General features: G+C 70.5%; 1 protein-coding gene and 9 non-coding genes across 36 annotated transcripts in view; all 10 read right to left on the bottom strand.

Moving 5' to 3' along the window:
- The window catches only part of LOC131516184 (uncharacterized), a 70,560-nt gene extending 45,918 nt beyond the window's left edge, over window positions 1–24,642 (bottom strand). For 7 of the 27 annotated variants that reach the window (XM_058736858.1, XM_058736859.1, XM_058736861.1 and 4 more), the window contains exons 1-16: window positions 21,943–22,554; window positions 21,575–21,667; window positions 19,104–19,238; window positions 18,736–18,828; window positions 16,265–16,399; window positions 15,897–15,989; window positions 13,426–13,560; window positions 13,058–13,150; window positions 10,587–10,721; window positions 10,219–10,311; window positions 7,748–7,882; window positions 7,380–7,472; window positions 4,909–5,043; window positions 4,541–4,633; window positions 2,070–2,204; window positions 1,702–1,794 (exon numbers count right to left, since the gene is read on the bottom strand). In XM_058736858.1, coding sequence (XP_058592841.1) covers window positions 1,702–1,794; window positions 2,070–2,204; window positions 4,541–4,633; window positions 4,909–5,043; window positions 7,380–7,472; window positions 7,748–7,882; window positions 10,219–10,311; window positions 10,587–10,721; window positions 13,058–13,150; window positions 13,426–13,560; window positions 15,897–15,989; window positions 16,265–16,399; window positions 18,736–18,828; window positions 19,104–19,238; window positions 21,575–21,667; window positions 21,943–22,293 — 2,040 coding nt within the window. In that variant the 5' untranslated portion in view covers window positions 22,294–22,554. Of the gene's footprint in view, window positions 1–1,701; window positions 1,795–2,069; window positions 2,205–4,540; window positions 4,634–4,908; window positions 5,044–7,379; window positions 7,473–7,747; window positions 7,883–10,218; window positions 10,312–10,586; window positions 10,722–13,057; window positions 13,151–13,425; window positions 13,561–15,896; window positions 15,990–16,264; window positions 16,400–18,735; window positions 18,829–19,103; window positions 19,239–21,574; window positions 21,668–21,942; window positions 22,557–24,412 lie in introns of those variants that run through there. The other 20 variants (XM_058736877.1, XM_058736876.1, XM_058736875.1 and 17 more) reach the window with 12 other exon arrangements.
- LOC131518430 (small nucleolar RNA SNORD116) lies at window positions 1,726–1,819 on the bottom strand. Its single transcript, XR_009265109.1, has one exon. It is a non-coding gene; the product is annotated as a small nucleolar RNA SNORD116 (small nucleolar RNA).
- On the bottom strand, window positions 4,565–4,658 carry LOC131518429 (small nucleolar RNA SNORD116). Its single transcript, XR_009265108.1, has one exon. It is a non-coding gene; the product is annotated as a small nucleolar RNA SNORD116 (small nucleolar RNA).
- Window positions 7,404–7,497, bottom strand: LOC131518428 (small nucleolar RNA SNORD116). The gene has a single exon (XR_009265107.1). It is a non-coding gene; the product is annotated as a small nucleolar RNA SNORD116 (small nucleolar RNA).
- Window positions 10,243–10,336, bottom strand: LOC131518427 (small nucleolar RNA SNORD116). The gene has a single exon (XR_009265106.1). It is a non-coding gene; the product is annotated as a small nucleolar RNA SNORD116 (small nucleolar RNA).
- LOC131518426 (small nucleolar RNA SNORD116) lies at window positions 13,082–13,175 on the bottom strand. The gene has a single exon (XR_009265105.1). It is a non-coding gene; the product is annotated as a small nucleolar RNA SNORD116 (small nucleolar RNA).
- LOC131518425 (small nucleolar RNA SNORD116) lies at window positions 15,921–16,014 on the bottom strand. The gene has a single exon (XR_009265104.1). It is a non-coding gene; the product is annotated as a small nucleolar RNA SNORD116 (small nucleolar RNA).
- On the bottom strand, window positions 18,760–18,853 carry LOC131518424 (small nucleolar RNA SNORD116). Its single transcript, XR_009265103.1, has one exon. It is a non-coding gene; the product is annotated as a small nucleolar RNA SNORD116 (small nucleolar RNA).
- Window positions 21,599–21,692, bottom strand: LOC131518423 (small nucleolar RNA SNORD116). Its single transcript, XR_009265102.1, has one exon. It is a non-coding gene; the product is annotated as a small nucleolar RNA SNORD116 (small nucleolar RNA).
- On the bottom strand, window positions 24,437–24,530 carry LOC131518421 (small nucleolar RNA SNORD116). The gene has a single exon (XR_009265100.1). It is a non-coding gene; the product is annotated as a small nucleolar RNA SNORD116 (small nucleolar RNA).
- Window positions 24,643–26,524: the final 1,882 nt, after the last annotated feature.

Raw genomic sequence — 26,524 nt, 5'->3', positions numbered from 1 at the left:
AACGGTGCCCCCACCCCTCCACTCCGCCAGAATGGCCGGGGCGGCTAGGCTGCACGGGCCCGGCCCCCAACTAACGCCGGCGCCAAAGCCCACCGGGCCGCGTGCGCGTTCCCTACCAGGGAGTCGGCGAGGCCACGGCCACGGGGCGCCAGGGCCCCGGCCCGCAAGGGAACGAGCATTCCCTGGGCTGCCCGCTCCGTGGGAGTGTGTTCCCACCTGCATGGAAATTCCCTCCCGCCAGCTCTGCCAAATGGACCGGGCCGCCGACGGCCGGAAGCTCCAGGGAGGGCAGCCGCAGACAGGCTTTGACCTTTGCAAGGATGCGGCCCGCGGCAGGCGACGTGGCCCCTGCCCACGGCCCAGGAACACCCGCGTGGCCCTCACAGGGAACACAAGGGCTGCAGCCCCGCAGGCCAGGGCCACAGCGAGAGGAGATCACGTCGCCCTCGCCACGGGAGACGGACCTCTGCCAAGCGGCCCGCGGGGCCGAGGCACCGCGCCTGGCCTCAGGGCTCGCAGGCCCGCGCCTGCCTGCCAGGTCACCGCAGAGGAACCTGCGGCCCACCCGAGGGGACGGGAGGCACACCGTGCCCGACTGCAAGGGGCAGTCCCTCCCGGGGTGTCACTTTGGCCTCACCAGCTCCGTGCCCGAGGAGACAACGCCTCCGTGGCAGGCCCGGGCGGGGGCTGGGGGGCAGCTTCTTTGGCCGGGGCCCTGTTGAGAGCCCCTGTTGAAAGGCCACCACCCCTGGGCGCCCTTCCTCCGGAGACCAGCGGCCAGGAGGGCCCTGAGGAGGGGGACCGCCGTGCCACACCGCTGCGCCCTGAAGCCGGCCCTGGGAGCCACTGACTTTGCCATCCACGGGAGGAGGCCGCAGGACTCCGCGTAACCCACGACGGACGCGGGGACGCCACGAGACACCAGGGCTGAGCAGGCCCGGGCACTCCCCCAGGGCGCGGTCCCCTCTGGACCGTGCCATTCCCGTTCAGGCCTTCGGCCGGCACGGCATCCCGACTTCACCCTGGGCCCGAAGCGCCGGCGCCACTTGCCGCCTTGCGTGGCCGCCGGGCAGGGCCGATGGTTCCAACCTGGCCGGTGCCGCAGCCCGGCCTCTTGCCCTGGCCCAGAAGCCCGAGCCAGGGGCCGCTCCACGTACGTCCGTGAGAGAAAGGGCTCGTGTCCAGGGATGGCCGCCGCCTCGGGCTGGGGCTCCCGCGCCCCCCACGGCCCGCCAGGCTTGCCTCGCCCGGCCCCTCAACACACAGCGCCGCGCGCTTAGGCCCGCACAGCCCTCCGGGCCCTCGCAGGCCCCAGCCCTCGACTCCCAAGGGCCGGTGCCACAAGACCCGCCGTTGAAGTCCTAGGCCTTGGGGGGGGGGGGACCAGCTGCCCCACTCGACCCCAGTCGCCAGCCACTGCCCGCAGGCCCTGCCAGCCAGGGCCCTGCCCCCGGCTCCCAGGGCCCGTGCCACAGACACGCCTTTGAAGTCCTAGGCCTTGGGCACCAGCTGCCCCACTCGCCCTCAGATGCCGCTCATTGCCCTCAGGCTCATTGCCTGCGAGCCGTGGAAAGCCTGCGAAGGTGGGGAAACGGCTCCCTGACCCGGAGACACCCCGCGAGCCTCTCCCAGGCGCAGGCCGTGGGTGCTGCTGCTTGCAGGAGTGTGACCAATGGGAAGCCTGCTGTCCCTGACGCTTACCTTCCCTGGGGCGGACAACGTGCTGGACCTCAGTTTCGATGAGAACGACGGGAGGGAGTTCTCACTCATTTTGTTCAGCTTTTCCAAGGAATGCTGTTGAGGGAGTCATCATCGATCCGAGCACATTCTGGGCGGCCTGGCCGGCTGACCCAGGCGGGCCGGGTGGCTCAGCGGGGCAAGCCGAGGGACTCAGGGTCCTCCCGGTGCCCGGGCCGTGCAGAGCCACGCCACTGAGCCAGAGGAACGGACAGGCCCCTCTGGGAGCAAAACCCCACGTGCCCAGCGGGCCACCTGCACTGGCGGCCTCTCGGGCAGCCCCGGGAAAGCCTAAAGCCAGGGGCACGAGCTGACACCCAGGGAAGGCTTACCGTCTGGACGCTCCCGTCAGCAAGGTGCCCGTTCCGGGCCACGCTTCTTCCGGCCGTACCGCAAACCACAGGCACTCGGGGGCCAGGGAGGCCTTCGTGTCGCGGCCGACCGCGAGCCTGGCGTGGCCACTGCACCTGAGAAAGGGGGAGCAATCGCCCGCGGGCGTCACCAAGGTACCCAGGGGCTCCGCTCGCCACGCCGGGCAGAACGAATCCGCGACCACGCCTTGCGTCCGTCTGCCTGTCCTGTCCCTCGGCCCCCTGGGGCTGCCTGCGGACGGGCAACAAGCCACGGGCGCAGGGCACTGTGGGAGCGGGAGCGCGTGCCTCTTCGTGCGCACGGAGGGTCATGTGTGTTGGGAGGCTGGGCTAGGGGCTGTAGGGGGCTGCTGAGCCGGGCGGCCTGGGTCCCTGCAAGAGCACGCGTGCCTGGGGCGCAGGTCCTGGCCCCGGCGTCGCGTCAGGCGACTGGCACAGGCCCGGTGGCCTTGCACACCAGGGAGCCGCGCTGGACGCCTCTGGCCCACTAACGCGGGCCAGGCTCTGCCCCTCCAAAAACACTCTCTGGCCACGCGGTGCCCACCGACCTCCACACGCATCCGTTCCCGCCGCTGCACACCCTTTCCACGTGCACCGCGGAAGCCAGCACTGGATGGAACCTCAGGGGTCCCAGGAAAACCCAAAACCTGCCCCCAGGGGGTCTGGCCGCCCTGGCCCGCAGGCTACGGGGCAGAGGACGAGGCAGCGCCCTCCCAGGCGGCCACGGGACAAACGGTGCCCCCACCCCTCCACTCCGCCAGAATGGCCGGGGCGGCTAGGCTGCACGGGCCCGGCCCCCAACTAACGCCGGCGCCAAAGCCCACCGGGCCGCGTGCGCGTTCCCTACCAGGGAGTCGGCGAGGCCACGGCCACGGGGCGCCAGGGCCCCGGCCCGCAAGGGAACGAGCATTCCCTGGGCTGCCCGCTCCGTGGGAGTGTGTTCCCACCTGCATGGAAATTCCCTCCCGCCAGCTCTGCCAAATGGACCGGGCCGCCGACGGCCGGAAGCTCCAGGGAGGGCAGCCGCAGACAGGCTTTGACCTTTGCAAGGATGCGGCCCGCGGCAGGCGACGTGGCCCCTGCCCACGGCCCAGGAACACCCGCGTGGCCCTCACAGGGAACACAAGGGCTGCAGCCCCGCAGGCCAGGGCCACAGCGAGAGGAGATCACGTCGCCCTCGCCACGGGAGACGGACCTCTGCCAAGCGGCCCGCGGGGCCGAGGCACCGCGCCTGGCCTCAGGGCTCGCAGGCCCGCGCCTGCCTGCCAGGTCACCGCAGAGGAACCTGCGGCCCACCCGAGGGGACGGGAGGCACACCGTGCCCGACTGCAAGGGGCAGTCCCTCCCGGGGTGTCACTTTGGCCTCACCAGCTCCGTGCCCGAGGAGACAACGCCTCCGTGGCAGGCCCGGGCGGGGGCTGGGGGGCAGCTTCTTTGGCCGGGGCCCTGTTGAGAGCCCCTGTTGAAAGGCCACCACCCCTGGGCGCCCTTCCTCCGGAGACCAGCGGCCAGGAGGGCCCTGAGGAGGGGGACCGCCGTGCCACACCGCTGCGCCCTGAAGCCGGCCCTGGGAGCCACTGACTTTGCCATCCACGGGAGGAGGCCGCAGGACTCCGCGTAACCCACGACGGACGCGGGGACGCCACGAGACACCAGGGCTGAGCAGGCCCGGGCACTCCCCCAGGGCGCGGTCCCCTCTGGACCGTGCCATTCCCGTTCAGGCCTTCGGCCGGCACGGCATCCCGACTTCACCCTGGGCCCGAAGCGCCGGCGCCACTTGCCGCCTTGCGTGGCCGCCGGGCAGGGCCGATGGTTCCAACCTGGCCGGTGCCGCAGCCCGGCCTCTTGCCCTGGCCCAGAAGCCCGAGCCAGGGGCCGCTCCACGTACGTCCGTGAGAGAAAGGGCTCGTGTCCAGGGATGGCCGCCGCCTCGGGCTGGGGCTCCCGCGCCCCCCACGGCCCGCCAGGCTTGCCTCGCCCGGCCCCTCAACACACAGCGCCGCGCGCTTAGGCCCGCACAGCCCTCCGGGCCCTCGCAGGCCCCAGCCCTCGACTCCCAAGGGCCGGTGCCACAAGACCCGCCGTTGAAGTCCTAGGCCTTGGGGGGGGGGGGACCAGCTGCCCCACTCGACCCCAGTCGCCAGCCACTGCCCGCAGGCCCTGCCAGCCAGGGCCCTGCCCCCGGCTCCCAGGGCCCGTGCCACAGACACGCCTTTGAAGTCCTAGGCCTTGGGCACCAGCTGCCCCACTCGCCCTCAGATGCCGCTCATTGCCCTCAGGCTCATTGCCTGCGAGCCGTGGAAAGCCTGCGAAGGTGGGGAAACGGCTCCCTGACCCGGAGACACCCCGCGAGCCTCTCCCAGGCGCAGGCCGTGGGTGCTGCTGCTTGCAGGAGTGTGACCAATGGGAAGCCTGCTGTCCCTGACGCTTACCTTCCCTGGGGCGGACAACGTGCTGGACCTCAGTTTCGATGAGAACGACGGGAGGGAGTTCTCACTCATTTTGTTCAGCTTTTCCAAGGAATGCTGTTGAGGGAGTCATCATCGATCCGAGCACATTCTGGGCGGCCTGGCCGGCTGACCCAGGCGGGCCGGGTGGCTCAGCGGGGCAAGCCGAGGGACTCAGGGTCCTCCCGGTGCCCGGGCCGTGCAGAGCCACGCCACTGAGCCAGAGGAACGGACAGGCCCCTCTGGGAGCAAAACCCCACGTGCCCAGCGGGCCACCTGCACTGGCGGCCTCTCGGGCAGCCCCGGGAAAGCCTAAAGCCAGGGGCACGAGCTGACACCCAGGGAAGGCTTACCGTCTGGACGCTCCCGTCAGCAAGGTGCCCGTTCCGGGCCACGCTTCTTCCGGCCGTACCGCAAACCACAGGCACTCGGGGGCCAGGGAGGCCTTCGTGTCGCGGCCGACCGCGAGCCTGGCGTGGCCACTGCACCTGAGAAAGGGGGAGCAATCGCCCGCGGGCGTCACCAAGGTACCCAGGGGCTCCGCTCGCCACGCCGGGCAGAACGAATCCGCGACCACGCCTTGCGTCCGTCTGCCTGTCCTGTCCCTCGGCCCCCTGGGGCTGCCTGCGGACGGGCAACAAGCCACGGGCGCAGGGCACTGTGGGAGCGGGAGCGCGTGCCTCTTCGTGCGCACGGAGGGTCATGTGTGTTGGGAGGCTGGGCTAGGGGCTGTAGGGGGCTGCTGAGCCGGGCGGCCTGGGTCCCTGCAAGAGCACGCGTGCCTGGGGCGCAGGTCCTGGCCCCGGCGTCGCGTCAGGCGACTGGCACAGGCCCGGTGGCCTTGCACACCAGGGAGCCGCGCTGGACGCCTCTGGCCCACTAACGCGGGCCAGGCTCTGCCCCTCCAAAAACACTCTCTGGCCACGCGGTGCCCACCGACCTCCACACGCATCCGTTCCCGCCGCTGCACACCCTTTCCACGTGCACCGCGGAAGCCAGCACTGGATGGAACCTCAGGGGTCCCAGGAAAACCCAAAACCTGCCCCCAGGGGGTCTGGCCGCCCTGGCCCGCAGGCTACGGGGCAGAGGACGAGGCAGCGCCCTCCCAGGCGGCCACGGGACAAACGGTGCCCCCACCCCTCCACTCCGCCAGAATGGCCGGGGCGGCTAGGCTGCACGGGCCCGGCCCCCAACTAACGCCGGCGCCAAAGCCCACCGGGCCGCGTGCGCGTTCCCTACCAGGGAGTCGGCGAGGCCACGGCCACGGGGCGCCAGGGCCCCGGCCCGCAAGGGAACGAGCATTCCCTGGGCTGCCCGCTCCGTGGGAGTGTGTTCCCACCTGCATGGAAATTCCCTCCCGCCAGCTCTGCCAAATGGACCGGGCCGCCGACGGCCGGAAGCTCCAGGGAGGGCAGCCGCAGACAGGCTTTGACCTTTGCAAGGATGCGGCCCGCGGCAGGCGACGTGGCCCCTGCCCACGGCCCAGGAACACCCGCGTGGCCCTCACAGGGAACACAAGGGCTGCAGCCCCGCAGGCCAGGGCCACAGCGAGAGGAGATCACGTCGCCCTCGCCACGGGAGACGGACCTCTGCCAAGCGGCCCGCGGGGCCGAGGCACCGCGCCTGGCCTCAGGGCTCGCAGGCCCGCGCCTGCCTGCCAGGTCACCGCAGAGGAACCTGCGGCCCACCCGAGGGGACGGGAGGCACACCGTGCCCGACTGCAAGGGGCAGTCCCTCCCGGGGTGTCACTTTGGCCTCACCAGCTCCGTGCCCGAGGAGACAACGCCTCCGTGGCAGGCCCGGGCGGGGGCTGGGGGGCAGCTTCTTTGGCCGGGGCCCTGTTGAGAGCCCCTGTTGAAAGGCCACCACCCCTGGGCGCCCTTCCTCCGGAGACCAGCGGCCAGGAGGGCCCTGAGGAGGGGGACCGCCGTGCCACACCGCTGCGCCCTGAAGCCGGCCCTGGGAGCCACTGACTTTGCCATCCACGGGAGGAGGCCGCAGGACTCCGCGTAACCCACGACGGACGCGGGGACGCCACGAGACACCAGGGCTGAGCAGGCCCGGGCACTCCCCCAGGGCGCGGTCCCCTCTGGACCGTGCCATTCCCGTTCAGGCCTTCGGCCGGCACGGCATCCCGACTTCACCCTGGGCCCGAAGCGCCGGCGCCACTTGCCGCCTTGCGTGGCCGCCGGGCAGGGCCGATGGTTCCAACCTGGCCGGTGCCGCAGCCCGGCCTCTTGCCCTGGCCCAGAAGCCCGAGCCAGGGGCCGCTCCACGTACGTCCGTGAGAGAAAGGGCTCGTGTCCAGGGATGGCCGCCGCCTCGGGCTGGGGCTCCCGCGCCCCCCACGGCCCGCCAGGCTTGCCTCGCCCGGCCCCTCAACACACAGCGCCGCGCGCTTAGGCCCGCACAGCCCTCCGGGCCCTCGCAGGCCCCAGCCCTCGACTCCCAAGGGCCGGTGCCACAAGACCCGCCGTTGAAGTCCTAGGCCTTGGGGGGGGGGGGACCAGCTGCCCCACTCGACCCCAGTCGCCAGCCACTGCCCGCAGGCCCTGCCAGCCAGGGCCCTGCCCCCGGCTCCCAGGGCCCGTGCCACAGACACGCCTTTGAAGTCCTAGGCCTTGGGCACCAGCTGCCCCACTCGCCCTCAGATGCCGCTCATTGCCCTCAGGCTCATTGCCTGCGAGCCGTGGAAAGCCTGCGAAGGTGGGGAAACGGCTCCCTGACCCGGAGACACCCCGCGAGCCTCTCCCAGGCGCAGGCCGTGGGTGCTGCTGCTTGCAGGAGTGTGACCAATGGGAAGCCTGCTGTCCCTGACGCTTACCTTCCCTGGGGCGGACAACGTGCTGGACCTCAGTTTCGATGAGAACGACGGGAGGGAGTTCTCACTCATTTTGTTCAGCTTTTCCAAGGAATGCTGTTGAGGGAGTCATCATCGATCCGAGCACATTCTGGGCGGCCTGGCCGGCTGACCCAGGCGGGCCGGGTGGCTCAGCGGGGCAAGCCGAGGGACTCAGGGTCCTCCCGGTGCCCGGGCCGTGCAGAGCCACGCCACTGAGCCAGAGGAACGGACAGGCCCCTCTGGGAGCAAAACCCCACGTGCCCAGCGGGCCACCTGCACTGGCGGCCTCTCGGGCAGCCCCGGGAAAGCCTAAAGCCAGGGGCACGAGCTGACACCCAGGGAAGGCTTACCGTCTGGACGCTCCCGTCAGCAAGGTGCCCGTTCCGGGCCACGCTTCTTCCGGCCGTACCGCAAACCACAGGCACTCGGGGGCCAGGGAGGCCTTCGTGTCGCGGCCGACCGCGAGCCTGGCGTGGCCACTGCACCTGAGAAAGGGGGAGCAATCGCCCGCGGGCGTCACCAAGGTACCCAGGGGCTCCGCTCGCCACGCCGGGCAGAACGAATCCGCGACCACGCCTTGCGTCCGTCTGCCTGTCCTGTCCCTCGGCCCCCTGGGGCTGCCTGCGGACGGGCAACAAGCCACGGGCGCAGGGCACTGTGGGAGCGGGAGCGCGTGCCTCTTCGTGCGCACGGAGGGTCATGTGTGTTGGGAGGCTGGGCTAGGGGCTGTAGGGGGCTGCTGAGCCGGGCGGCCTGGGTCCCTGCAAGAGCACGCGTGCCTGGGGCGCAGGTCCTGGCCCCGGCGTCGCGTCAGGCGACTGGCACAGGCCCGGTGGCCTTGCACACCAGGGAGCCGCGCTGGACGCCTCTGGCCCACTAACGCGGGCCAGGCTCTGCCCCTCCAAAAACACTCTCTGGCCACGCGGTGCCCACCGACCTCCACACGCATCCGTTCCCGCCGCTGCACACCCTTTCCACGTGCACCGCGGAAGCCAGCACTGGATGGAACCTCAGGGGTCCCAGGAAAACCCAAAACCTGCCCCCAGGGGGTCTGGCCGCCCTGGCCCGCAGGCTACGGGGCAGAGGACGAGGCAGCGCCCTCCCAGGCGGCCACGGGACAAACGGTGCCCCCACCCCTCCACTCCGCCAGAATGGCCGGGGCGGCTAGGCTGCACGGGCCCGGCCCCCAACTAACGCCGGCGCCAAAGCCCACCGGGCCGCGTGCGCGTTCCCTACCAGGGAGTCGGCGAGGCCACGGCCACGGGGCGCCAGGGCCCCGGCCCGCAAGGGAACGAGCATTCCCTGGGCTGCCCGCTCCGTGGGAGTGTGTTCCCACCTGCATGGAAATTCCCTCCCGCCAGCTCTGCCAAATGGACCGGGCCGCCGACGGCCGGAAGCTCCAGGGAGGGCAGCCGCAGACAGGCTTTGACCTTTGCAAGGATGCGGCCCGCGGCAGGCGACGTGGCCCCTGCCCACGGCCCAGGAACACCCGCGTGGCCCTCACAGGGAACACAAGGGCTGCAGCCCCGCAGGCCAGGGCCACAGCGAGAGGAGATCACGTCGCCCTCGCCACGGGAGACGGACCTCTGCCAAGCGGCCCGCGGGGCCGAGGCACCGCGCCTGGCCTCAGGGCTCGCAGGCCCGCGCCTGCCTGCCAGGTCACCGCAGAGGAACCTGCGGCCCACCCGAGGGGACGGGAGGCACACCGTGCCCGACTGCAAGGGGCAGTCCCTCCCGGGGTGTCACTTTGGCCTCACCAGCTCCGTGCCCGAGGAGACAACGCCTCCGTGGCAGGCCCGGGCGGGGGCTGGGGGGCAGCTTCTTTGGCCGGGGCCCTGTTGAGAGCCCCTGTTGAAAGGCCACCACCCCTGGGCGCCCTTCCTCCGGAGACCAGCGGCCAGGAGGGCCCTGAGGAGGGGGACCGCCGTGCCACACCGCTGCGCCCTGAAGCCGGCCCTGGGAGCCACTGACTTTGCCATCCACGGGAGGAGGCCGCAGGACTCCGCGTAACCCACGACGGACGCGGGGACGCCACGAGACACCAGGGCTGAGCAGGCCCGGGCACTCCCCCAGGGCGCGGTCCCCTCTGGACCGTGCCATTCCCGTTCAGGCCTTCGGCCGGCACGGCATCCCGACTTCACCCTGGGCCCGAAGCGCCGGCGCCACTTGCCGCCTTGCGTGGCCGCCGGGCAGGGCCGATGGTTCCAACCTGGCCGGTGCCGCAGCCCGGCCTCTTGCCCTGGCCCAGAAGCCCGAGCCAGGGGCCGCTCCACGTACGTCCGTGAGAGAAAGGGCTCGTGTCCAGGGATGGCCGCCGCCTCGGGCTGGGGCTCCCGCGCCCCCCACGGCCCGCCAGGCTTGCCTCGCCCGGCCCCTCAACACACAGCGCCGCGCGCTTAGGCCCGCACAGCCCTCCGGGCCCTCGCAGGCCCCAGCCCTCGACTCCCAAGGGCCGGTGCCACAAGACCCGCCGTTGAAGTCCTAGGCCTTGGGGGGGGGGGGACCAGCTGCCCCACTCGACCCCAGTCGCCAGCCACTGCCCGCAGGCCCTGCCAGCCAGGGCCCTGCCCCCGGCTCCCAGGGCCCGTGCCACAGACACGCCTTTGAAGTCCTAGGCCTTGGGCACCAGCTGCCCCACTCGCCCTCAGATGCCGCTCATTGCCCTCAGGCTCATTGCCTGCGAGCCGTGGAAAGCCTGCGAAGGTGGGGAAACGGCTCCCTGACCCGGAGACACCCCGCGAGCCTCTCCCAGGCGCAGGCCGTGGGTGCTGCTGCTTGCAGGAGTGTGACCAATGGGAAGCCTGCTGTCCCTGACGCTTACCTTCCCTGGGGCGGACAACGTGCTGGACCTCAGTTTCGATGAGAACGACGGGAGGGAGTTCTCACTCATTTTGTTCAGCTTTTCCAAGGAATGCTGTTGAGGGAGTCATCATCGATCCGAGCACATTCTGGGCGGCCTGGCCGGCTGACCCAGGCGGGCCGGGTGGCTCAGCGGGGCAAGCCGAGGGACTCAGGGTCCTCCCGGTGCCCGGGCCGTGCAGAGCCACGCCACTGAGCCAGAGGAACGGACAGGCCCCTCTGGGAGCAAAACCCCACGTGCCCAGCGGGCCACCTGCACTGGCGGCCTCTCGGGCAGCCCCGGGAAAGCCTAAAGCCAGGGGCACGAGCTGACACCCAGGGAAGGCTTACCGTCTGGACGCTCCCGTCAGCAAGGTGCCCGTTCCGGGCCACGCTTCTTCCGGCCGTACCGCAAACCACAGGCACTCGGGGGCCAGGGAGGCCTTCGTGTCGCGGCCGACCGCGAGCCTGGCGTGGCCACTGCACCTGAGAAAGGGGGAGCAATCGCCCGCGGGCGTCACCAAGGTACCCAGGGGCTCCGCTCGCCACGCCGGGCAGAACGAATCCGCGACCACGCCTTGCGTCCGTCTGCCTGTCCTGTCCCTCGGCCCCCTGGGGCTGCCTGCGGACGGGCAACAAGCCACGGGCGCAGGGCACTGTGGGAGCGGGAGCGCGTGCCTCTTCGTGCGCACGGAGGGTCATGTGTGTTGGGAGGCTGGGCTAGGGGCTGTAGGGGGCTGCTGAGCCGGGCGGCCTGGGTCCCTGCAAGAGCACGCGTGCCTGGGGCGCAGGTCCTGGCCCCGGCGTCGCGTCAGGCGACTGGCACAGGCCCGGTGGCCTTGCACACCAGGGAGCCGCGCTGGACGCCTCTGGCCCACTAACGCGGGCCAGGCTCTGCCCCTCCAAAAACACTCTCTGGCCACGCGGTGCCCACCGACCTCCACACGCATCCGTTCCCGCCGCTGCACACCCTTTCCACGTGCACCGCGGAAGCCAGCACTGGATGGAACCTCAGGGGTCCCAGGAAAACCCAAAACCTGCCCCCAGGGGGTCTGGCCGCCCTGGCCCGCAGGCTACGGGGCAGAGGACGAGGCAGCGCCCTCCCAGGCGGCCACGGGACAAACGGTGCCCCCACCCCTCCACTCCGCCAGAATGGCCGGGGCGGCTAGGCTGCACGGGCCCGGCCCCCAACTAACGCCGGCGCCAAAGCCCACCGGGCCGCGTGCGCGTTCCCTACCAGGGAGTCGGCGAGGCCACGGCCACGGGGCGCCAGGGCCCCGGCCCGCAAGGGAACGAGCATTCCCTGGGCTGCCCGCTCCGTGGGAGTGTGTTCCCACCTGCATGGAAATTCCCTCCCGCCAGCTCTGCCAAATGGACCGGGCCGCCGACGGCCGGAAGCTCCAGGGAGGGCAGCCGCAGACAGGCTTTGACCTTTGCAAGGATGCGGCCCGCGGCAGGCGACGTGGCCCCTGCCCACGGCCCAGGAACACCCGCGTGGCCCTCACAGGGAACACAAGGGCTGCAGCCCCGCAGGCCAGGGCCACAGCGAGAGGAGATCACGTCGCCCTCGCCACGGGAGACGGACCTCTGCCAAGCGGCCCGCGGGGCCGAGGCACCGCGCCTGGCCTCAGGGCTCGCAGGCCCGCGCCTGCCTGCCAGGTCACCGCAGAGGAACCTGCGGCCCACCCGAGGGGACGGGAGGCACACCGTGCCCGACTGCAAGGGGCAGTCCCTCCCGGGGTGTCACTTTGGCCTCACCAGCTCCGTGCCCGAGGAGACAACGCCTCCGTGGCAGGCCCGGGCGGGGGCTGGGGGGCAGCTTCTTTGGCCGGGGCCCTGTTGAGAGCCCCTGTTGAAAGGCCACCACCCCTGGGCGCCCTTCCTCCGGAGACCAGCGGCCAGGAGGGCCCTGAGGAGGGGGACCGCCGTGCCACACCGCTGCGCCCTGAAGCCGGCCCTGGGAGCCACTGACTTTGCCATCCACGGGAGGAGGCCGCAGGACTCCGCGTAACCCACGACGGACGCGGGGACGCCACGAGACACCAGGGCTGAGCAGGCCCGGGCACTCCCCCAGGGCGCGGTCCCCTCTGGACCGTGCCATTCCCGTTCAGGCCTTCGGCCGGCACGGCATCCCGACTTCACCCTGGGCCCGAAGCGCCGGCGCCACTTGCCGCCTTGCGTGGCCGCCGGGCAGGGCCGATGGTTCCAACCTGGCCGGTGCCGCAGCCCGGCCTCTTGCCCTGGCCCAGAAGCCCGAGCCAGGGGCCGCTCCACGTACGTCCGTGAGAGAAAGGGCTCGTGTCCAGGGATGGCCGCCGCCTCGGGCTGGGGCTCCCGCGCCCCCCACGGCCCGCCAGGCTTGCCTCGCCCGGCCCCTCAACACACAGCGCCGTGCGCTTAGGCCCGCACAGCCCTCCGGGCCCTCGCAGGCCCCAGCCCTCGACTCCCAAGGGCCGGTGCCACAAGACCCGCCGTTGAAGTCCTAGGCCTTGGGGGGGGGGGGACCAGCTGCCCCACTCGACCCCAGTCGCCAGCCACTGCCCGCAGGCCCTGCCAGCCAGGGCCCTGCCCCCGGCTCCCAGGGCCCGTGCCACAGACACGCCTTTGAAGTCCTAGGCCTTGGGCACCAGCTGCCCCACTCGCCCTCAGATGCCGCTCATTGCCCTCAGGCTCATTGCCTGCGAGCCGTGGAAAGCCTGCGAAGGTGGGGAAACGGCTCCCTGACCCGGAGACACCCCGCGAGCCTCTCCCAGGCGCAGGCCGTGGGTGCTGCTGCTTGCAGGAGTGTGACCAATGGGAAGCCTGCTGTCCCTGACGCTTACCTTCCCTGGGGCGGACAACGTGCTGGACCTCAGTTTCGATGAGAACGACGGGAGGGAGTTCTCACTCATTTTGTTCAGCTTTTCCAAGGAATGCTGTTGAGGGAGTCATCATCGATCCGAGCACATTCTGGGCGGCCTGGCCGGCTGACCCAGGCGGGCCGGGTGGCTCAGCGGGGCAAGCCGAGGGACTCAGGGTCCTCCCGGTGCCCGGGCCGTGCAGAGCCACGCCACTGAGCCAGAGGAACGGACAGGCCCCTCTGGGAGCAAAACCCCACGTGCCCAGCGGGCCACCTGCACTGGCGGCCTCTCGGGCAGCCCCGGGAAAGCCTAAAGCCAGGGGCACGAGCTGACACCCAGGGAAGGCTTACCGTCTGGACGCTCCCGTCAGCAAGGTGCCCGTTCCGGGCCACGCTTCTTCCGGCCGTACCGCAAACCACAGGCACTCGGGGGCCAGGGAGGCCTTCGTGTCGCGGCCGACCGCGAGCCTGGCGTGGCCACTGCACCTGAGAAAGGGGGAGCAATCGCCCGCGGGCGTCACCAAGGTACCCAGGGGCTCCGCTCGCCACGCCGGGCAGAACGAATCCGCGACCACGCCTTGCGTCCGTCTGCCTGTCCTGTCCCTCGGCCCCCTGGGGCTGCCTGCGGACGGGCAACAAGCCACGGGCGCAGGGCACTGTGGGAGCGGGAGCGCGTGCCTCTTCGTGCGCACGGAGGGTCATGTGTGTTGGGAGGCTGGGCTAGGGGCTGTAGGGGGCTGCTGAGCCGGGCGGCCTGGGTCCCTGCAAGAGCACGCGTGCCTGGGGCGCAGGTCCTGGCCCCGGCGTCGCGTCAGGCGACTGGCACAGGCCCGGTGGCCTTGCACACCAGGGAGCCGCGCTGGACGCCTCTGGCCCACTAACGCGGGCCAGGCTCTGCCCCTCCAAAAACACTCTCTGGCCACGCGGTGCCCACCGACCTCCACACGCATCCGTTCCCGCCGCTGCACACCCTTTCCACGTGCACCGCGGAAGCCAGCACTGGATGGAACCTCAGGGGTCCCAGGAAAACCCAAAACCTGCCCCCAGGGGGTCTGGCCGCCCTGGCCCGCAGGCTACGGGGCAGAGGACGAGGCAGCGCCCTCCCAGGCGGCCACGGGACAAACGGTGCCCCCACCCCTCCACTCCGCCAGAATGGCCGGGGCGGCTAGGCTGCACGGGCCCGGCCCCCAACTAACGCCGGCGCCAAAGCCCACCGGGCCGCGTGCGCGTTCCCTACCAGGGAGTCGGCGAGGCCACGGCCACGGGGCGCCAGGGCCCCGGCCCGCAAGGGAACGAGCATTCCCTGGGCTGCCCGCTCCGTGGGAGTGTGTTCCCACCTGCATGGAAATTCCCTCCCGCCAGCTCTGCCAAATGGACCGGGCCGCCGACGGCCGGAAGCTCCAGGGAGGGCAGCCGCAGACAGGCTTTGACCTTTGCAAGGATGCGGCCCGCGGCAGGCGACGTGGCCCCTGCCCACGGCCCAGGAACACCCGCGTGGCCCTCACAGGGAACACAAGGGCTGCAGCCCCGCAGGCCAGGGCCACAGCGAGAGGAGATCACGTCGCCCTCGCCACGGGAGACGGACCTCTGCCAAGCGGCCCGCGGGGCCGAGGCACCGCGCCTGGCCTCAGGGCTCGCAGGCCCGCGCCTGCCTGCCAGGTCACCGCAGAGGAACCTGCGGCCCACCCGAGGGGACGGGAGGCACACCGTGCCCGACTGCAAGGGGCAGTCCCTCCCGGGGTGTCACTTTGGCCTCACCAGCTCCGTGCCCGAGGAGACAACGCCTCCGTGGCAGGCCCGGGCGGGGGCTGGGGGGCAGCTTCTTTGGCCGGGGCCCTGTTGAGAGCCCCTGTTGAAAGGCCACCACCCCTGGGCGCCCTTCCTCCGGAGACCAGCGGCCAGGAGGGCCCTGAGGAGGGGGACCGCCGTGCCACACCGCTGCGCCCTGAAGCCGGCCCTGGGAGCCACTGACTTTGCCATCCACGGGAGGAGGCCGCAGGACTCCGCGTAACCCACGACGGACGCGGGGACGCCACGAGACACCAGGGCTGAGCAGGCCCGGGCACTCCCCCAGGGCGCGGTCCCCTCTGGACCGTGCCATTCCCGTTCAGGCCTTCGGCCGGCACGGCATCCCGACTTCACCCTGGGCCCGAAGCGCCGGCGCCACTTGCCGCCTTGCGTGGCCGCCGGGCAGGGCCGATGGTTCCAACCTGGCCGGTGCCGCAGCCCGGCCTCTTGCCCTGGCCCAGAAGCCCGAGCCAGGGGCCGCTCCACGTACGTCCGTGAGAGAAAGGGCTCGTGTCCAGGGATGGCCGCCGCCTCGGGCTGGGGCTCCCGCGCCCCCCACGGCCCGCCAGGCTTGCCTCGCCCGGCCCCTCAACACACAGCGCCGCGCGCTTAGGCCCGCACAGCCCTCCGGGCCCTCGCAGGCCCCAGCCCTCGACTCCCAAGGGCCGGTGCCACAAGACCCGCCGTTGAAGTCCTAGGCCTTGGGGGGGGGGGGACCAGCTGCCCCACTCGACCCCAGTCGCCAGCCACTGCCCGCAGGCCCTGCCAGCCAGGGCCCTGCCCCCGGCTCCCAGGGCCCGTGCCACAGACACGCCTTTGAAGTCCTAGGCCTTGGGCACCAGCTGCCCCACTCGCCCTCAGATGCCGCTCATTGCCCTCAGGCTCATTGCCTGCGAGCCGTGGAAAGCCTGCGAAGGTGGGGAAACGGCTCCCTGACCCGGAGACACCCCGCGAGCCTCTCCCAGGCGCAGGCCGTGGGTGCTGCTGCTTGCAGGAGTGTGACCAATGGGAAGCCTGCTGTCCCTGACGCTTACCTTCCCTGGGGCGGACAACGTGCTGGACCTCAGTTTCGATGAGAACGACGGGAGGGAGTTCTCACTCATTTTGTTCAGCTTTTCCAAGGAATGCTGTTGAGGGAGTCATCATCGATCCGAGCACATTCTGGGCGGCCTGGCCGGCTGACCCAGGCGGGCCGGGTGGCTCAGCGGGGCAAGCCGAGGGACTCAGGGTCCTCCCGGTGCCCGGGCCGTGCAGAGCCACGCCACTGAGCCAGAGGAACGGACAGGCCCCTCTGGGAGCAAAACCCCACGTGCCCAGCGGGCCACCTGCACTGGCGGCCTCTCGGGCAGCCCCGGGAAAGCCTAAAGCCAGGGGCACGAGCTGACACCCAGGGAAGGCTTACCGTCTGGACGCTCCCGTCAGCAAGGTGCCCGTTCCGGGCCACGCTTCTTCCGGCCGTACCGCAAACCACAGGCACTCGGGGGCCAGGGAGGCCTTCGTGTCGCGGCCGACCGCGAGCCTGGCGTGGCCACTGCACCTGAGAAAGGGGGAGCAATCGCCCGCGGGCGTCACCAAGGTACCCAGGGGCTCCGCTCGCCACGCCGGGCAGAACGAATCCGCGACCACGCCTTGCGTCCGTCTGCCTGTCCTGTCCCTCGGCCCCCTGGGGCTGCCTGCGGACGGGCAACAAGCCACGGGCGCAGGGCACTGTGGGAGCGGGAGCGCGTGCCTCTTCGTGCGCACGGAGGGTCATGTGTGTTGGGAGGCTGGGCTAGGGGCTGTAGGGGGCTGCTGAGCCGGGCGGCCTGGGTCCCTGCAAGAGCACGCGTGCCTGGGGCGCAGGTCCTGGCCCCGGCGTCGCGTCAGGCGACTGGCACAGGCCCGGTGGCCTTGCACACCAGGGAGCCGCGCTGGACGCCTCTGGCCCACTAACGCGGGCCAGGCTCTGCCCCTCCAAAAACACTCTCTGGCCACGCGGTGCCCACCGACCTCCACACGCATCCGTTCCCGCCGCTGCACACCCTTTCCACGTGCACCGCGGAAGCCAGCACTGGATGGAACCTCAGGGGTCCCAGGAAAACCCAAAACCTGCCCCCAGGGGGTCTGGCCGCCCTGGCCCGCAGGCTACGGGGCAGAGGACGAGGCAGCGCCCTCCCAGGCGGCCACGGGACAAACGGTGCCCCCACCCCTCCACTCCGCCAGAATGGCCGGGGCGGCTAGGCTGCACGGGCCCGGCCCCCAACTAACGCCGGCGCCAAAGCCCACCGGGCCGCGTGCGCGTTCCCTACCAGGGAGTCGGCGAGGCCACGGCCACGGGGCGCCAGGGCCCCGGCCCGCAAGGGAACGAGCATTCCCTGGGCTGCCCGCTCCGTGGGAGTGTGTTCCCACCTGCATGGAAATTCCCTCCCGCCAGCTCTGCCAAATGGACCGGGCCGCCGACGGCCGGAAGCTCCAGGGAGGGCAGCCGCAGACAGGCTTTGACCTTTGCAAGGATGCGGCCCGCGGCAGGCGACGTGGCCCCTGCCCACGGCCCAGGAACACCCGCGTGGCCCTCACAGGGAACACAAGGGCTGCAGCCCCGCAGGCCAGGGCCACAGCGAGAGGAGATCACGTCGCCCTCGCCACGGGAGACGGACCTCTGCCAAGCGGCCCGCGGGGCCGAGGCACCGCGCCTGGCCTCAGGGCTCGCAGGCCCGCGCCTGCCTGCCAGGTCACCGCAGAGGAACCTGCGGCCCACCCGAGGGGACGGGAGGCACACCGTGCCCGACTGCAAGGGGCAGTCCCTCCCGGGGTGTCACTTTGGCCTCACCAGCTCCGTGCCCGAGGAGACAACGCCTCCGTGGCAGGCCCGGGCGGGGGCTGGGGGGCAGCTTCTTTGGCCGGGGCCCTGTTGAGAGCCCCTGTTGAAAGGCCACCACCCCTGGGCGCCCTTCCTCCGGAGACCAGCGGCCAGGAGGGCCCTGAGGAGGGGGACCGCCGTGCCACACCGCTGCGCCCTGAAGCCGGCCCTGGGAGCCACTGACTTTGCCATCCACGGGAGGAGGCCGCAGGACTCCGCGTAACCCACGACGGACGCGGGGACGCCACGAGACACCAGGGCTGAGCAGGCCCGGGCACTCCCCCAGGGCGCGGTCCCCTCTGGACCGTGCCATTCCCGTTCAGGCCTTCGGCCGGCACGGCATCCCGACTTCACCCTGGGCCCGAAGCGCCGGCGCCACTTGCCGCCTTGCGTGGCCGCCGGGCAGGGCCGATGGTTCCAACCTGGCCGGTGCCGCAGCCCGGCCTCTTGCCCTGGCCCAGAAGCCCGAGCCAGGGGCCGCTCCACGTACGTCCGTGAGAGAAAGGGCTCGTGTCCAGGGATGGCCGCCGCCTCGGGCTGGGGCTCCCGCGCCCCCCACGGCCCGCCAGGCTTGCCTCGCCCGGCCCCTCAACACACAGCGCCGCGCGCTTAGGCCCGCACAGCCCTCCGGGCCCTCGCAGGCCCCAGCCCTCGACTCCCAAGGGCCGGTGCCACAAGACCCGCCGTTGAAGTCCTAGGCCTTGGGGGGGGGGGGACCAGCTGCCCCACTCGACCCCAGTCGCCAGCCACTGCCCGCAGGCCCTGCCAGCCAGGGCCCTGCCCCCGGCTCCCAGGGCCCGTGCCACAGACACGCCTTTGAAGTCCTAGGCCTTGGGCACCAGCTGCCCCACTCGCCCTCAGATGCCGCTCATTGCCCTCAGGCTCATTGCCTGCGAGCCGTGGAAAGCCTGCGAAGGTGGGGAAACGGCTCCCTGACCCGGAGACACCCCGCGAGCCTCTCCCAGGCGCAGGCCGTGGGTGCTGCTGCTTGCAGGAGTGTGACCAATGGGAAGCCTGCTGTCCCTGACGCTTACCTTCCCTGGGGCGGACAACGTGCTGGACCTCAGTTTCGATGAGAACGACGGGAGGGAGTTCTCACTCATTTTGTTCAGCTTTTCCAAGGAATGCTGTTGAGGGAGTCATCATCGATCCGAGCACATTCTGGGCGGCCTGGCCGGCTGACCCAGGCGGGCCGGGTGGCTCAGCGGGGCAAGCCGAGGGACTCAGGGTCCTCCCGGTGCCCGGGCCGTGCAGAGCCACGCCACTGAGCCAGAGGAACGGACAGGCCCCTCTGGGAGCAAAACCCCACGTGCCCAGCGGGCCACCTGCACTGGCGGCCTCTCGGGCAGCCCCGGGAAAGCCTAAAGCCAGGGGCACGAGCTGACACCCAGGGAAGGCTTACCGTCTGGACGCTCCCGTCAGCAAGGTGCCCGTTCCGGGCCACGCTTCTTCCGGCCGTACCGCAAACCACAGGCACTCGGGGGCCAGGGAGGCCTTCGTGTCGCGGCCGACCGCGAGCCTGGCGTGGCCACTGCACCTGAGAAAGGGGGAGCAATCGCCCGCGGGCGTCACCAAGGTACCCAGGGGCTCCGCTCGCCACGCCGGGCAGAACGAATCCGCGACCACGCCTTGCGTCCGTCTGCCTGTCCTGTCCCTCGGCCCCCTGGGGCTGCCTGCGGACGGGCAACAAGCCACGGGCGCAGGGCACTGTGGGAGCGGGAGCGCGTGCCTCTTCGTGCGCACGGAGGGTCATGTGTGTTGGGAGGCTGGGCTAGGGGCTGTAGGGGGCTGCTGAGCCGGGCGGCCTGGGTCCCTGCAAGAGCACGCGTGCCTGGGGCGCAGGTCCTGGCCCCGGCGTCGCGTCAGGCGACTGGCACAGGCCCGGTGGCCTTGCACACCAGGGAGCCGCGCTGGACGCCTCTGGCCCACTAACGCGGGCCAGGCTCTGCCCCTCCAAAAACACTCTCTGGCCACGCGGTGCCCACCGACCTCCACACGCATCCGTTCCCGCCGCTGCACACCCTTTCCACGTGCACCGCGGAAGCCAGCACTGGATGGAACCTCAGGGGTCCCAGGAAAACCCAAAACCTGCCCCCAGGGGGTCTGGCCGCCCTGGCCCGCAGGCTACGGGGCAGAGGACGAGGCAGCGCCCTCCCAGGCGGCCACGGGACAAACGGTGCCCCCACCCCTCCACTCCGCCAGAATGGCCGGGGCGGCTAGGCTGCACGGGCCCGGCCCCCAACTAACGCCGGCGCCAAAGCCCACCGGGCCGCGTGCGCGTTCCCTACCAGGGAGTCGGCGAGGCCACGGCCACGGGGCGCCAGGGCCCCGGCCCGCAAGGGAACGAGCATTCCCTGGGCTGCCCGCTCCGTGGGAGTGTGTTCCCACCTGCATGGAAATTCCCTCCCGCCAGCTCTGCCAAATGGACCGGGCCGCCGACGGCCGGAAGCTCCAGGGAGGGCAGCCGCAGACAGGCTTTGACCTTTGCAAGGATGCGGCCCGCGGCAGGCGACGTGGCCCCTGCCCACGGCCCAGGAACACCCGCGTGGCCCTCACAGGGAACACAAGGGCTGCAGCCCCGCAGGCCAGGGCCACAGCGAGAGGAGATCACGTCGCCCTCGCCACGGGAGACGGACCTCTGCCAAGCGGCCCGCGGGGCCGAGGCACCGCGCCTGGCCTCAGGGCTCGCAGGCCCGCGCCTGCCTGCCAGGTCACCGCAGAGGAACCTGCGGCCCACCCGAGGGGACGGGAGGCACACCGTGCCCGACTGCAAGGGGCAGTCCCTCCCGGGGTGTCACTTTGGCCTCACCAGCTCCGTGCCCGAGGAGACAACGCCTCCGTGGCAGGCCCGGGCGGGGGCTGGGGGGCAGCTTCTTTGGCCGGGGCCCTGTTGAGAGCCCCTGTTGAAAGGCCACCACCCCTGGGCGCCCTTCCTCCGGAGACCAGCGGCCAGGAGGGCCCTGAGGAGGGGGACCGCCGTGCCACACCGCTGCGCCCTGAAGCCGGCCCTGGGAGCCACTGACTTTGCCATCCACGGGAGGAGGCCGCAGGACTCCGCGTAACCCACGACGGACGCGGGGACGCCACGAGACACCAGGGCTGAGCAGGCCCGGGCACTCCCCCAGGGCGCGGTCCCCTCTGGACCGTGCCATTCCCGTTCAGGCCTTCGGCCGGCACGGCATCCCGACTTCACCCTGGGCCCGAAGCGCCGGCGCCACTTGCCGCCTTGCGTGGCCGCCGGGCAGGGCCGATGGTTCCAACCTGGCCGGTGCCGCAGCCCGGCCTCTTGCCCTGGCCCAGAAGCCCGAGCCAGGGGCCGCTCCACGTACGTCCGTGAGAGAAAGGGCTCGTGTCCAGGGATGGCCGCCGCCTCGGGCTGGGGCTCCCGCGCCCCCCACGGCCCGCCAGGCTTGCCTCGCCCGGCCCCTCAACACACAGCGCCGCGCGCTTAGGCCCGCACAGCCCTCCGGGCCCTCGCAGGCCCCAGCCCTCGACTCCCAAGGGCCGGTGCCACAAGACCCGCCGTTGAAGTCCTAGGCCTTGGGGGGGGGGGGACCAGCTGCCCCACTCGACCCCAGTCGCCAGCCACTGCCCGCAGGCCCTGCCAGCCAGGGCCCTGCCCCCGGCTCCCAGGGCCCGTGCCACAGACACGCCTTTGAAGTCCTAGGCCTTGGGCACCAGCTGCCCCACTCGCCCTCAGATGCCGCTCATTGCCCTCAGGCTCATTGCCTGCGAGCCGTGGAAAGCCTGCGAAGGTGGGGAAACGGCTCCCTGACCCGGAGACACCCCGCGAGCCTCTCCCAGGCGCAGGCCGTGGGTGCTGCTGCTTGCAGGAGTGTGACCAATGGGAAGCCTGCTGTCCCTGACGCTTACCTTCCCTGGGGCGGACAACGTGCTGGACCTCAGTTTCGATGAGAACGACGGGAGGGAGTTCTCACTCATTTTGTTCAGCTTTTCCAAGGAATGCTGTTGAGGGAGTCATCATCGATCCGAGCACATTCTGGGCGGCCTGGCCGGCTGACCCAGGCGGGCCGGGTGGCTCAGCGGGGCAAGCCGAGGGACTCAGGGTCCTCCCGGTGCCCGGGCCGTGCAGAGCCACGCCACTGAGCCAGAGGAACGGACAGGCCCCTCTGGGAGCAAAACCCCACGTGCCCAGCGGGCCACCTGCACTGGCGGCCTCTCGGGCAGCCCCGGGAAAGCCTAAAGCCAGGGGCACGAGCTGACACCCAGGGAAGGCTTACCGTCTGGACGCTCCCGTCAGCAAGGTGCCCGTTCCGGGCCACGCTTCTTCCGGCCGTACCGCAAACCACAGGCACTCGGGGGCCAGGGAGGCCTTCGTGTCGCGGCCGACCGCGAGCCTGGCGTGGCCACTGCACCTGAGAAAGGGGGAGCAATCGCCCGCGGGCGTCACCAAGGTACCCAGGGGCTCCGCTCGCCACGCCGGGCAGAACGAATCCGCGACCACGCCTTGCGTCCGTCTGCCTGTCCTGTCCCTCGGCCCCCTGGGGCTGCCTGCGGACGGGCAACAAGCCACGGGCGCAGGGCACTGTGGGAGCGGGAGCGCGTGCCTCTTCGTGCGCACGGAGGGTCATGTGTGTTGGGAGGCTGGGCTAGGGGCTGTAGGGGGCTGCTGAGCCGGGCGGCCTGGGTCCCTGCAAGAGCACGCGTGCCTGGGGCGCAGGTCCTGGCCCCGGCGTCGCGTCAGGCGACTGGCACAGGCCCGGTGGCCTTGCACACCAGGGAGCCGCGCTGGACGCCTCTGGCCCACTAACGCGGGCCAGGCTCTGCCCCTCCAAAAACACTCTCTGGCCACGCGGTGCCCACCGACCTCCACACGCATCCGTTCCCGCCGCTGCACACCCTTTCCACGTGCACCGCGGAAGCCAGCACTGGATGGAACCTCAGGGGTCCCAGGAAAACCCAAAACCTGCCCCCAGGGGGTCTGGCCGCCCTGGCCCGCAGGCTACGGGGCAGAGGACGAGGCAGCGCCCTCCCAGGCGGCCACGGGACAAACGGTGCCCCCACCCCTCCACTCCGCCAGAATGGCCGGGGCGGCTAGGCTGCACGGGCCCGGCCCCCAACTAACGCCGGCGCCAAAGCCCACCGGGCCGCGTGCGCGTTCCCTACCAGGGAGTCGGCGAGGCCACGGCCACGGGGCGCCAGGGCCCCGGCCCGCAAGGGAACGAGCATTCCCTGGGCTGCCCGCTCCGTGGGAGTGTGTTCCCACCTGCATGGAAATTCCCTCCCGCCAGCTCTGCCAAATGGACCGGGCCGCCGACGGCCGGAAGCTCCAGGGAGGGCAGCCGCAGACAGGCTTTGACCTTTGCAAGGATGCGGCCCGCGGCAGGCGACGTGGCCCCTGCCCACGGCCCAGGAACACCCGCGTGGCCCTCACAGGGAACACAAGGGCTGCAGCCCCGCAGGCCAGGGCCACAGCGAGAGGAGATCACGTCGCCCTCGCCACGGGAGACGGACCTCTGCCAAGCGGCCCGCGGGGCCGAGGCACCGCGCCTGGCCTCAGGGCTCGCAGGCCCGCGCCTGCCTGCCAGGTCACCGCAGAGGAACCTGCGGCCCACCCGAGGGGACGGGAGGCACACCGTGCCCGACTGCAAGGGGCAGTCCCTCCCGGGGTGTCACTTTGGCCTCACCAGCTCCGTGCCCGAGGAGACAACGCCTCCGTGGCAGGCCCGGGCGGGGGCTGGGGGGCAGCTTCTTTGGCCGGGGCCCTGTTGAGAGCCCCTGTTGAAAGGCCACCACCCCTGGGCGCCCTTCCTCCGGAGACCAGCGGCCAGGAGGGCCCTGAGGAGGGGGACCGCCGTGCCACACCGCTGCGCCCTGAAGCCGGCCCTGGGAGCCACTGACTTTGCCATCCACGGGAGGAGGCCGCAGGACTCCGCGTAACCCACGACGGACGCGGGGACGCCACGAGACACCAGGGCTGAGCAGGCCCGGGCACTCCCCCAGGGCGCGGTCCCCTCTGGACCGTGCCATTCCCGTTCAGGCCTTCGGCCGGCACGGCATCCCGACTTCACCCTGGGCCCGAAGCGCCGGCGCCACTTGCCGCCTTGCGTGGCCGCCGGGCAGGGCCGATGGTTCCAACCTGGCCGGTGCCGCAGCCCGGCCTCTTGCCCTGGCCCAGAAGCCCGAGCCAGGGGCCGCTCCACGTATGTCCGTGAGAGAAAGGGCTCGTGTCCAGGGATGGCCGCCGCCTCGGGCTGGGGCTCCCGCGCCCCCCACGGCCCGCCAGGCTTGCCTCGCCCGGCCCCTCAACACACAGCGCCGCGCGCTTAGGCCCGCACAGCCCTCCGGGCCCTCGCAGGCCCCAGCCCTCGACTCCCAAGGGCCGGTGCCACAAGACCCGCCGTTGAAGTCCTAGGCCTTGGCGGGGGGGGACCAGCTGCCCCACTCGACCCCAGTCGCCAGCCACTGCCCGCAGGCCCTGCCAGCCAGGGCCCTGCCCCCGGCTCCCAGGGCCCGTGCCACAGACACGCCTTTGAAGTCCTAGGCCTTGGGCACCAGCTGCCCCACTCGACCTCAGATGCCGCTCATTGCCCTCAGGCTCATTGCCTGCGAGCCGTGGAAAGCCTGCGAAGGTGGGGAAACGGCTCCCTGACCCGGAGACACCCCGTGAGCCTCTCCCAGGCGCAGGCCGTGGGTGCTGCTGCTTGCAGGAGTGTGACCAATGGGAAGCCTGCTGTCCCTGACGCTTACCTTCCCTGGGGCGGACAACGTGCTGGACCTCAGTTTCGATGAGAACGACGGGAGGGAGTTCTCACTCATTTTGTTCAGCTTTTCCAAGGAATGCTGTTGAGGGAGTCATCATCGATCCGAGCACATTCTGGGCGGCCTGGCCGGCTGACCCAGGCGGGCCGGGTGGCTCAGCGGGGCAAGCCGAGGGACTCAGGGTCCTCCCGGTGCCCGGGCTGTGCAGAGCCACGCCACTGAGCCAGAGGAACGGACAGGCCCCCCTGAGTTGCAAATCCTACTTTCCCTTGCGGCCACCTTCATTAGCTGCCTCTCAGGCGTGTTTTGGAAAGCCTAATGCCAGTAGCACAGCTGACACTTTAGACGTCTTACCGTCTCGGTGCTCGTTTTGTGAAATTGTATATAGTGGGGCACACTTCTTCCGGTAGTACGCTATCCACGGGCAGTTGGGGGCCAGGTTCGCTTTCTTCTCTCAGTCGGTGGCGAGCTTGGCATGTCGACTGCACCTGAGAAAAGTGCAGCAATCGCCCGTGGGCATGGGCAAGTTACCCAGGGTTTCCAGTCTACACACAGGGCAGAAGGAATCCATTACCAAGACTTGCGCCTCTCTGCCTGTTATTTCCCTCAGTCCCTAGGGGCAGCCTGCAGATAGGCAAGAAGCTTTGGGTTCAGGGGACTGGAGGAGCACGAGCTTGTATCTCTTCATGTGCATGGAGTGTCTGAGTGCACTGGGAGGTTGGTTTAGGAGGCATGTGTTGTTGCTCCACCGTTTGGGCCTGTGGCCCCCCAAGAGCCGATCTGGTGCGCAGATCATGGCCCTGGCATCCCACCACACAATGGCATAGGACTGGTGGTCTGCACACCAGGGAGCCACGTTGGATGCCTCTGGGCCACTAATGTTGGTTAGGGTTTCCCTCTCCCAAAGCCACTCTGGCCAAGCAGTGCCCTTGGCCCGGACATGCATCCTCTTCCACCACTGGCCACCCTGTCAACGTGGACTTTGGACCCCAGCACAGAAGGGAAACTCAGGGGTCCAAGGAAAACCTAACAACCACCCACAGTTAGGCTGGCCACCCTGGCCTGCAGCTTCGGCACTGAAGCCAAAGCTGAGCCCTCCGAGGCAACCACACGACAACAGGTGTATTTCTTCTCCACTCTACCAGAATGCCCTGAATGGCTAGGCTACATGGTCCTAACCTGCACCAAATATGGTGCCAAACCCGACTGAACCATGGGTGCTTTCTTGCCCATGGTGTCAGTAAGTCCAGGGCCGGAGGGCACCAGGGCCCTGGGCCGCAATGGAACGAGCATCCCCTGGGCTGCCCGTCCTCAAGAGTGTGTTCCTGTTTTCACAGAAAGTCCCTTCGTCGCCCTTCTCCCAACGGACACCCCCATCAGTGTCAGGATGCTCCAGGGAGGGCAGCTGCCCCCAGGCTTTGGCCTTTGCAAGGATGTGGCCCTCTGTAGGCGACGTGGCCCATTCCGACAGGCCAGGAACACCAGCGTGGCCCTCACACAGAGCGCTAGGCTGTAGCCCCACAGGAAAGGGTCACAATGAGAGGAGAATACAACTCCTTCCCACAGGGAAGCAGATATCTTCCAAGTAGCCCATGGGGCCGAGGTACTGGGCTTGCCCTCAGACCTCGCAGGCTCGTGCCTGACCACAAGGCCATCGCAGAGTAGTCTGCAGCCCACCAGAGAGGACGTGAGACACACTGTGCCTGAGTCCAAGTGAAACTGAGAATATCACTTTCACCTCACCAGTACCGTGCCAAGGAGACAAGGTCTCTGCCGGGGTAGCTTCTTTGGCCAGAGCCCTGCTGAAAGCCCTGAGGAACACAACCACTGGATAACCTTCCTCAGGAGTCAAGAAGCCAGGAGGGCCCTCAAGAGGGGGACCGCCGTGCCACACCCGTGCACCCTGAAGCCAGCCCTGGGAGCCACACTTTGCCGTCGTCAAGAGGAGGCCTGAGGCCTCTGCAGAACCCATGGAAGACCTGGGAACGCTATGACACACTTGAGCTGAGCAGGCTATTGAGGTCTCCCAGGGCACAGCCCTCTCTGGACTGTGCCATTACCATCCAGGCAAATGGCCAGCACAGAAACTTGTATTCCGCC

The sequence above is a fragment of the Neofelis nebulosa genome, chromosome 7, assembly GCF_028018385.1.
Source record: "Neofelis nebulosa isolate mNeoNeb1 chromosome 7, mNeoNeb1.pri, whole genome shotgun sequence".
NCBI classification, from domain to species: domain Eukaryota; kingdom Metazoa; phylum Chordata; class Mammalia; order Carnivora; family Felidae; genus Neofelis; species Neofelis nebulosa.
Note: the sequence above shows the minus strand (reverse complement) of the source record. Positions and strands in the feature narration are given on the sequence as shown.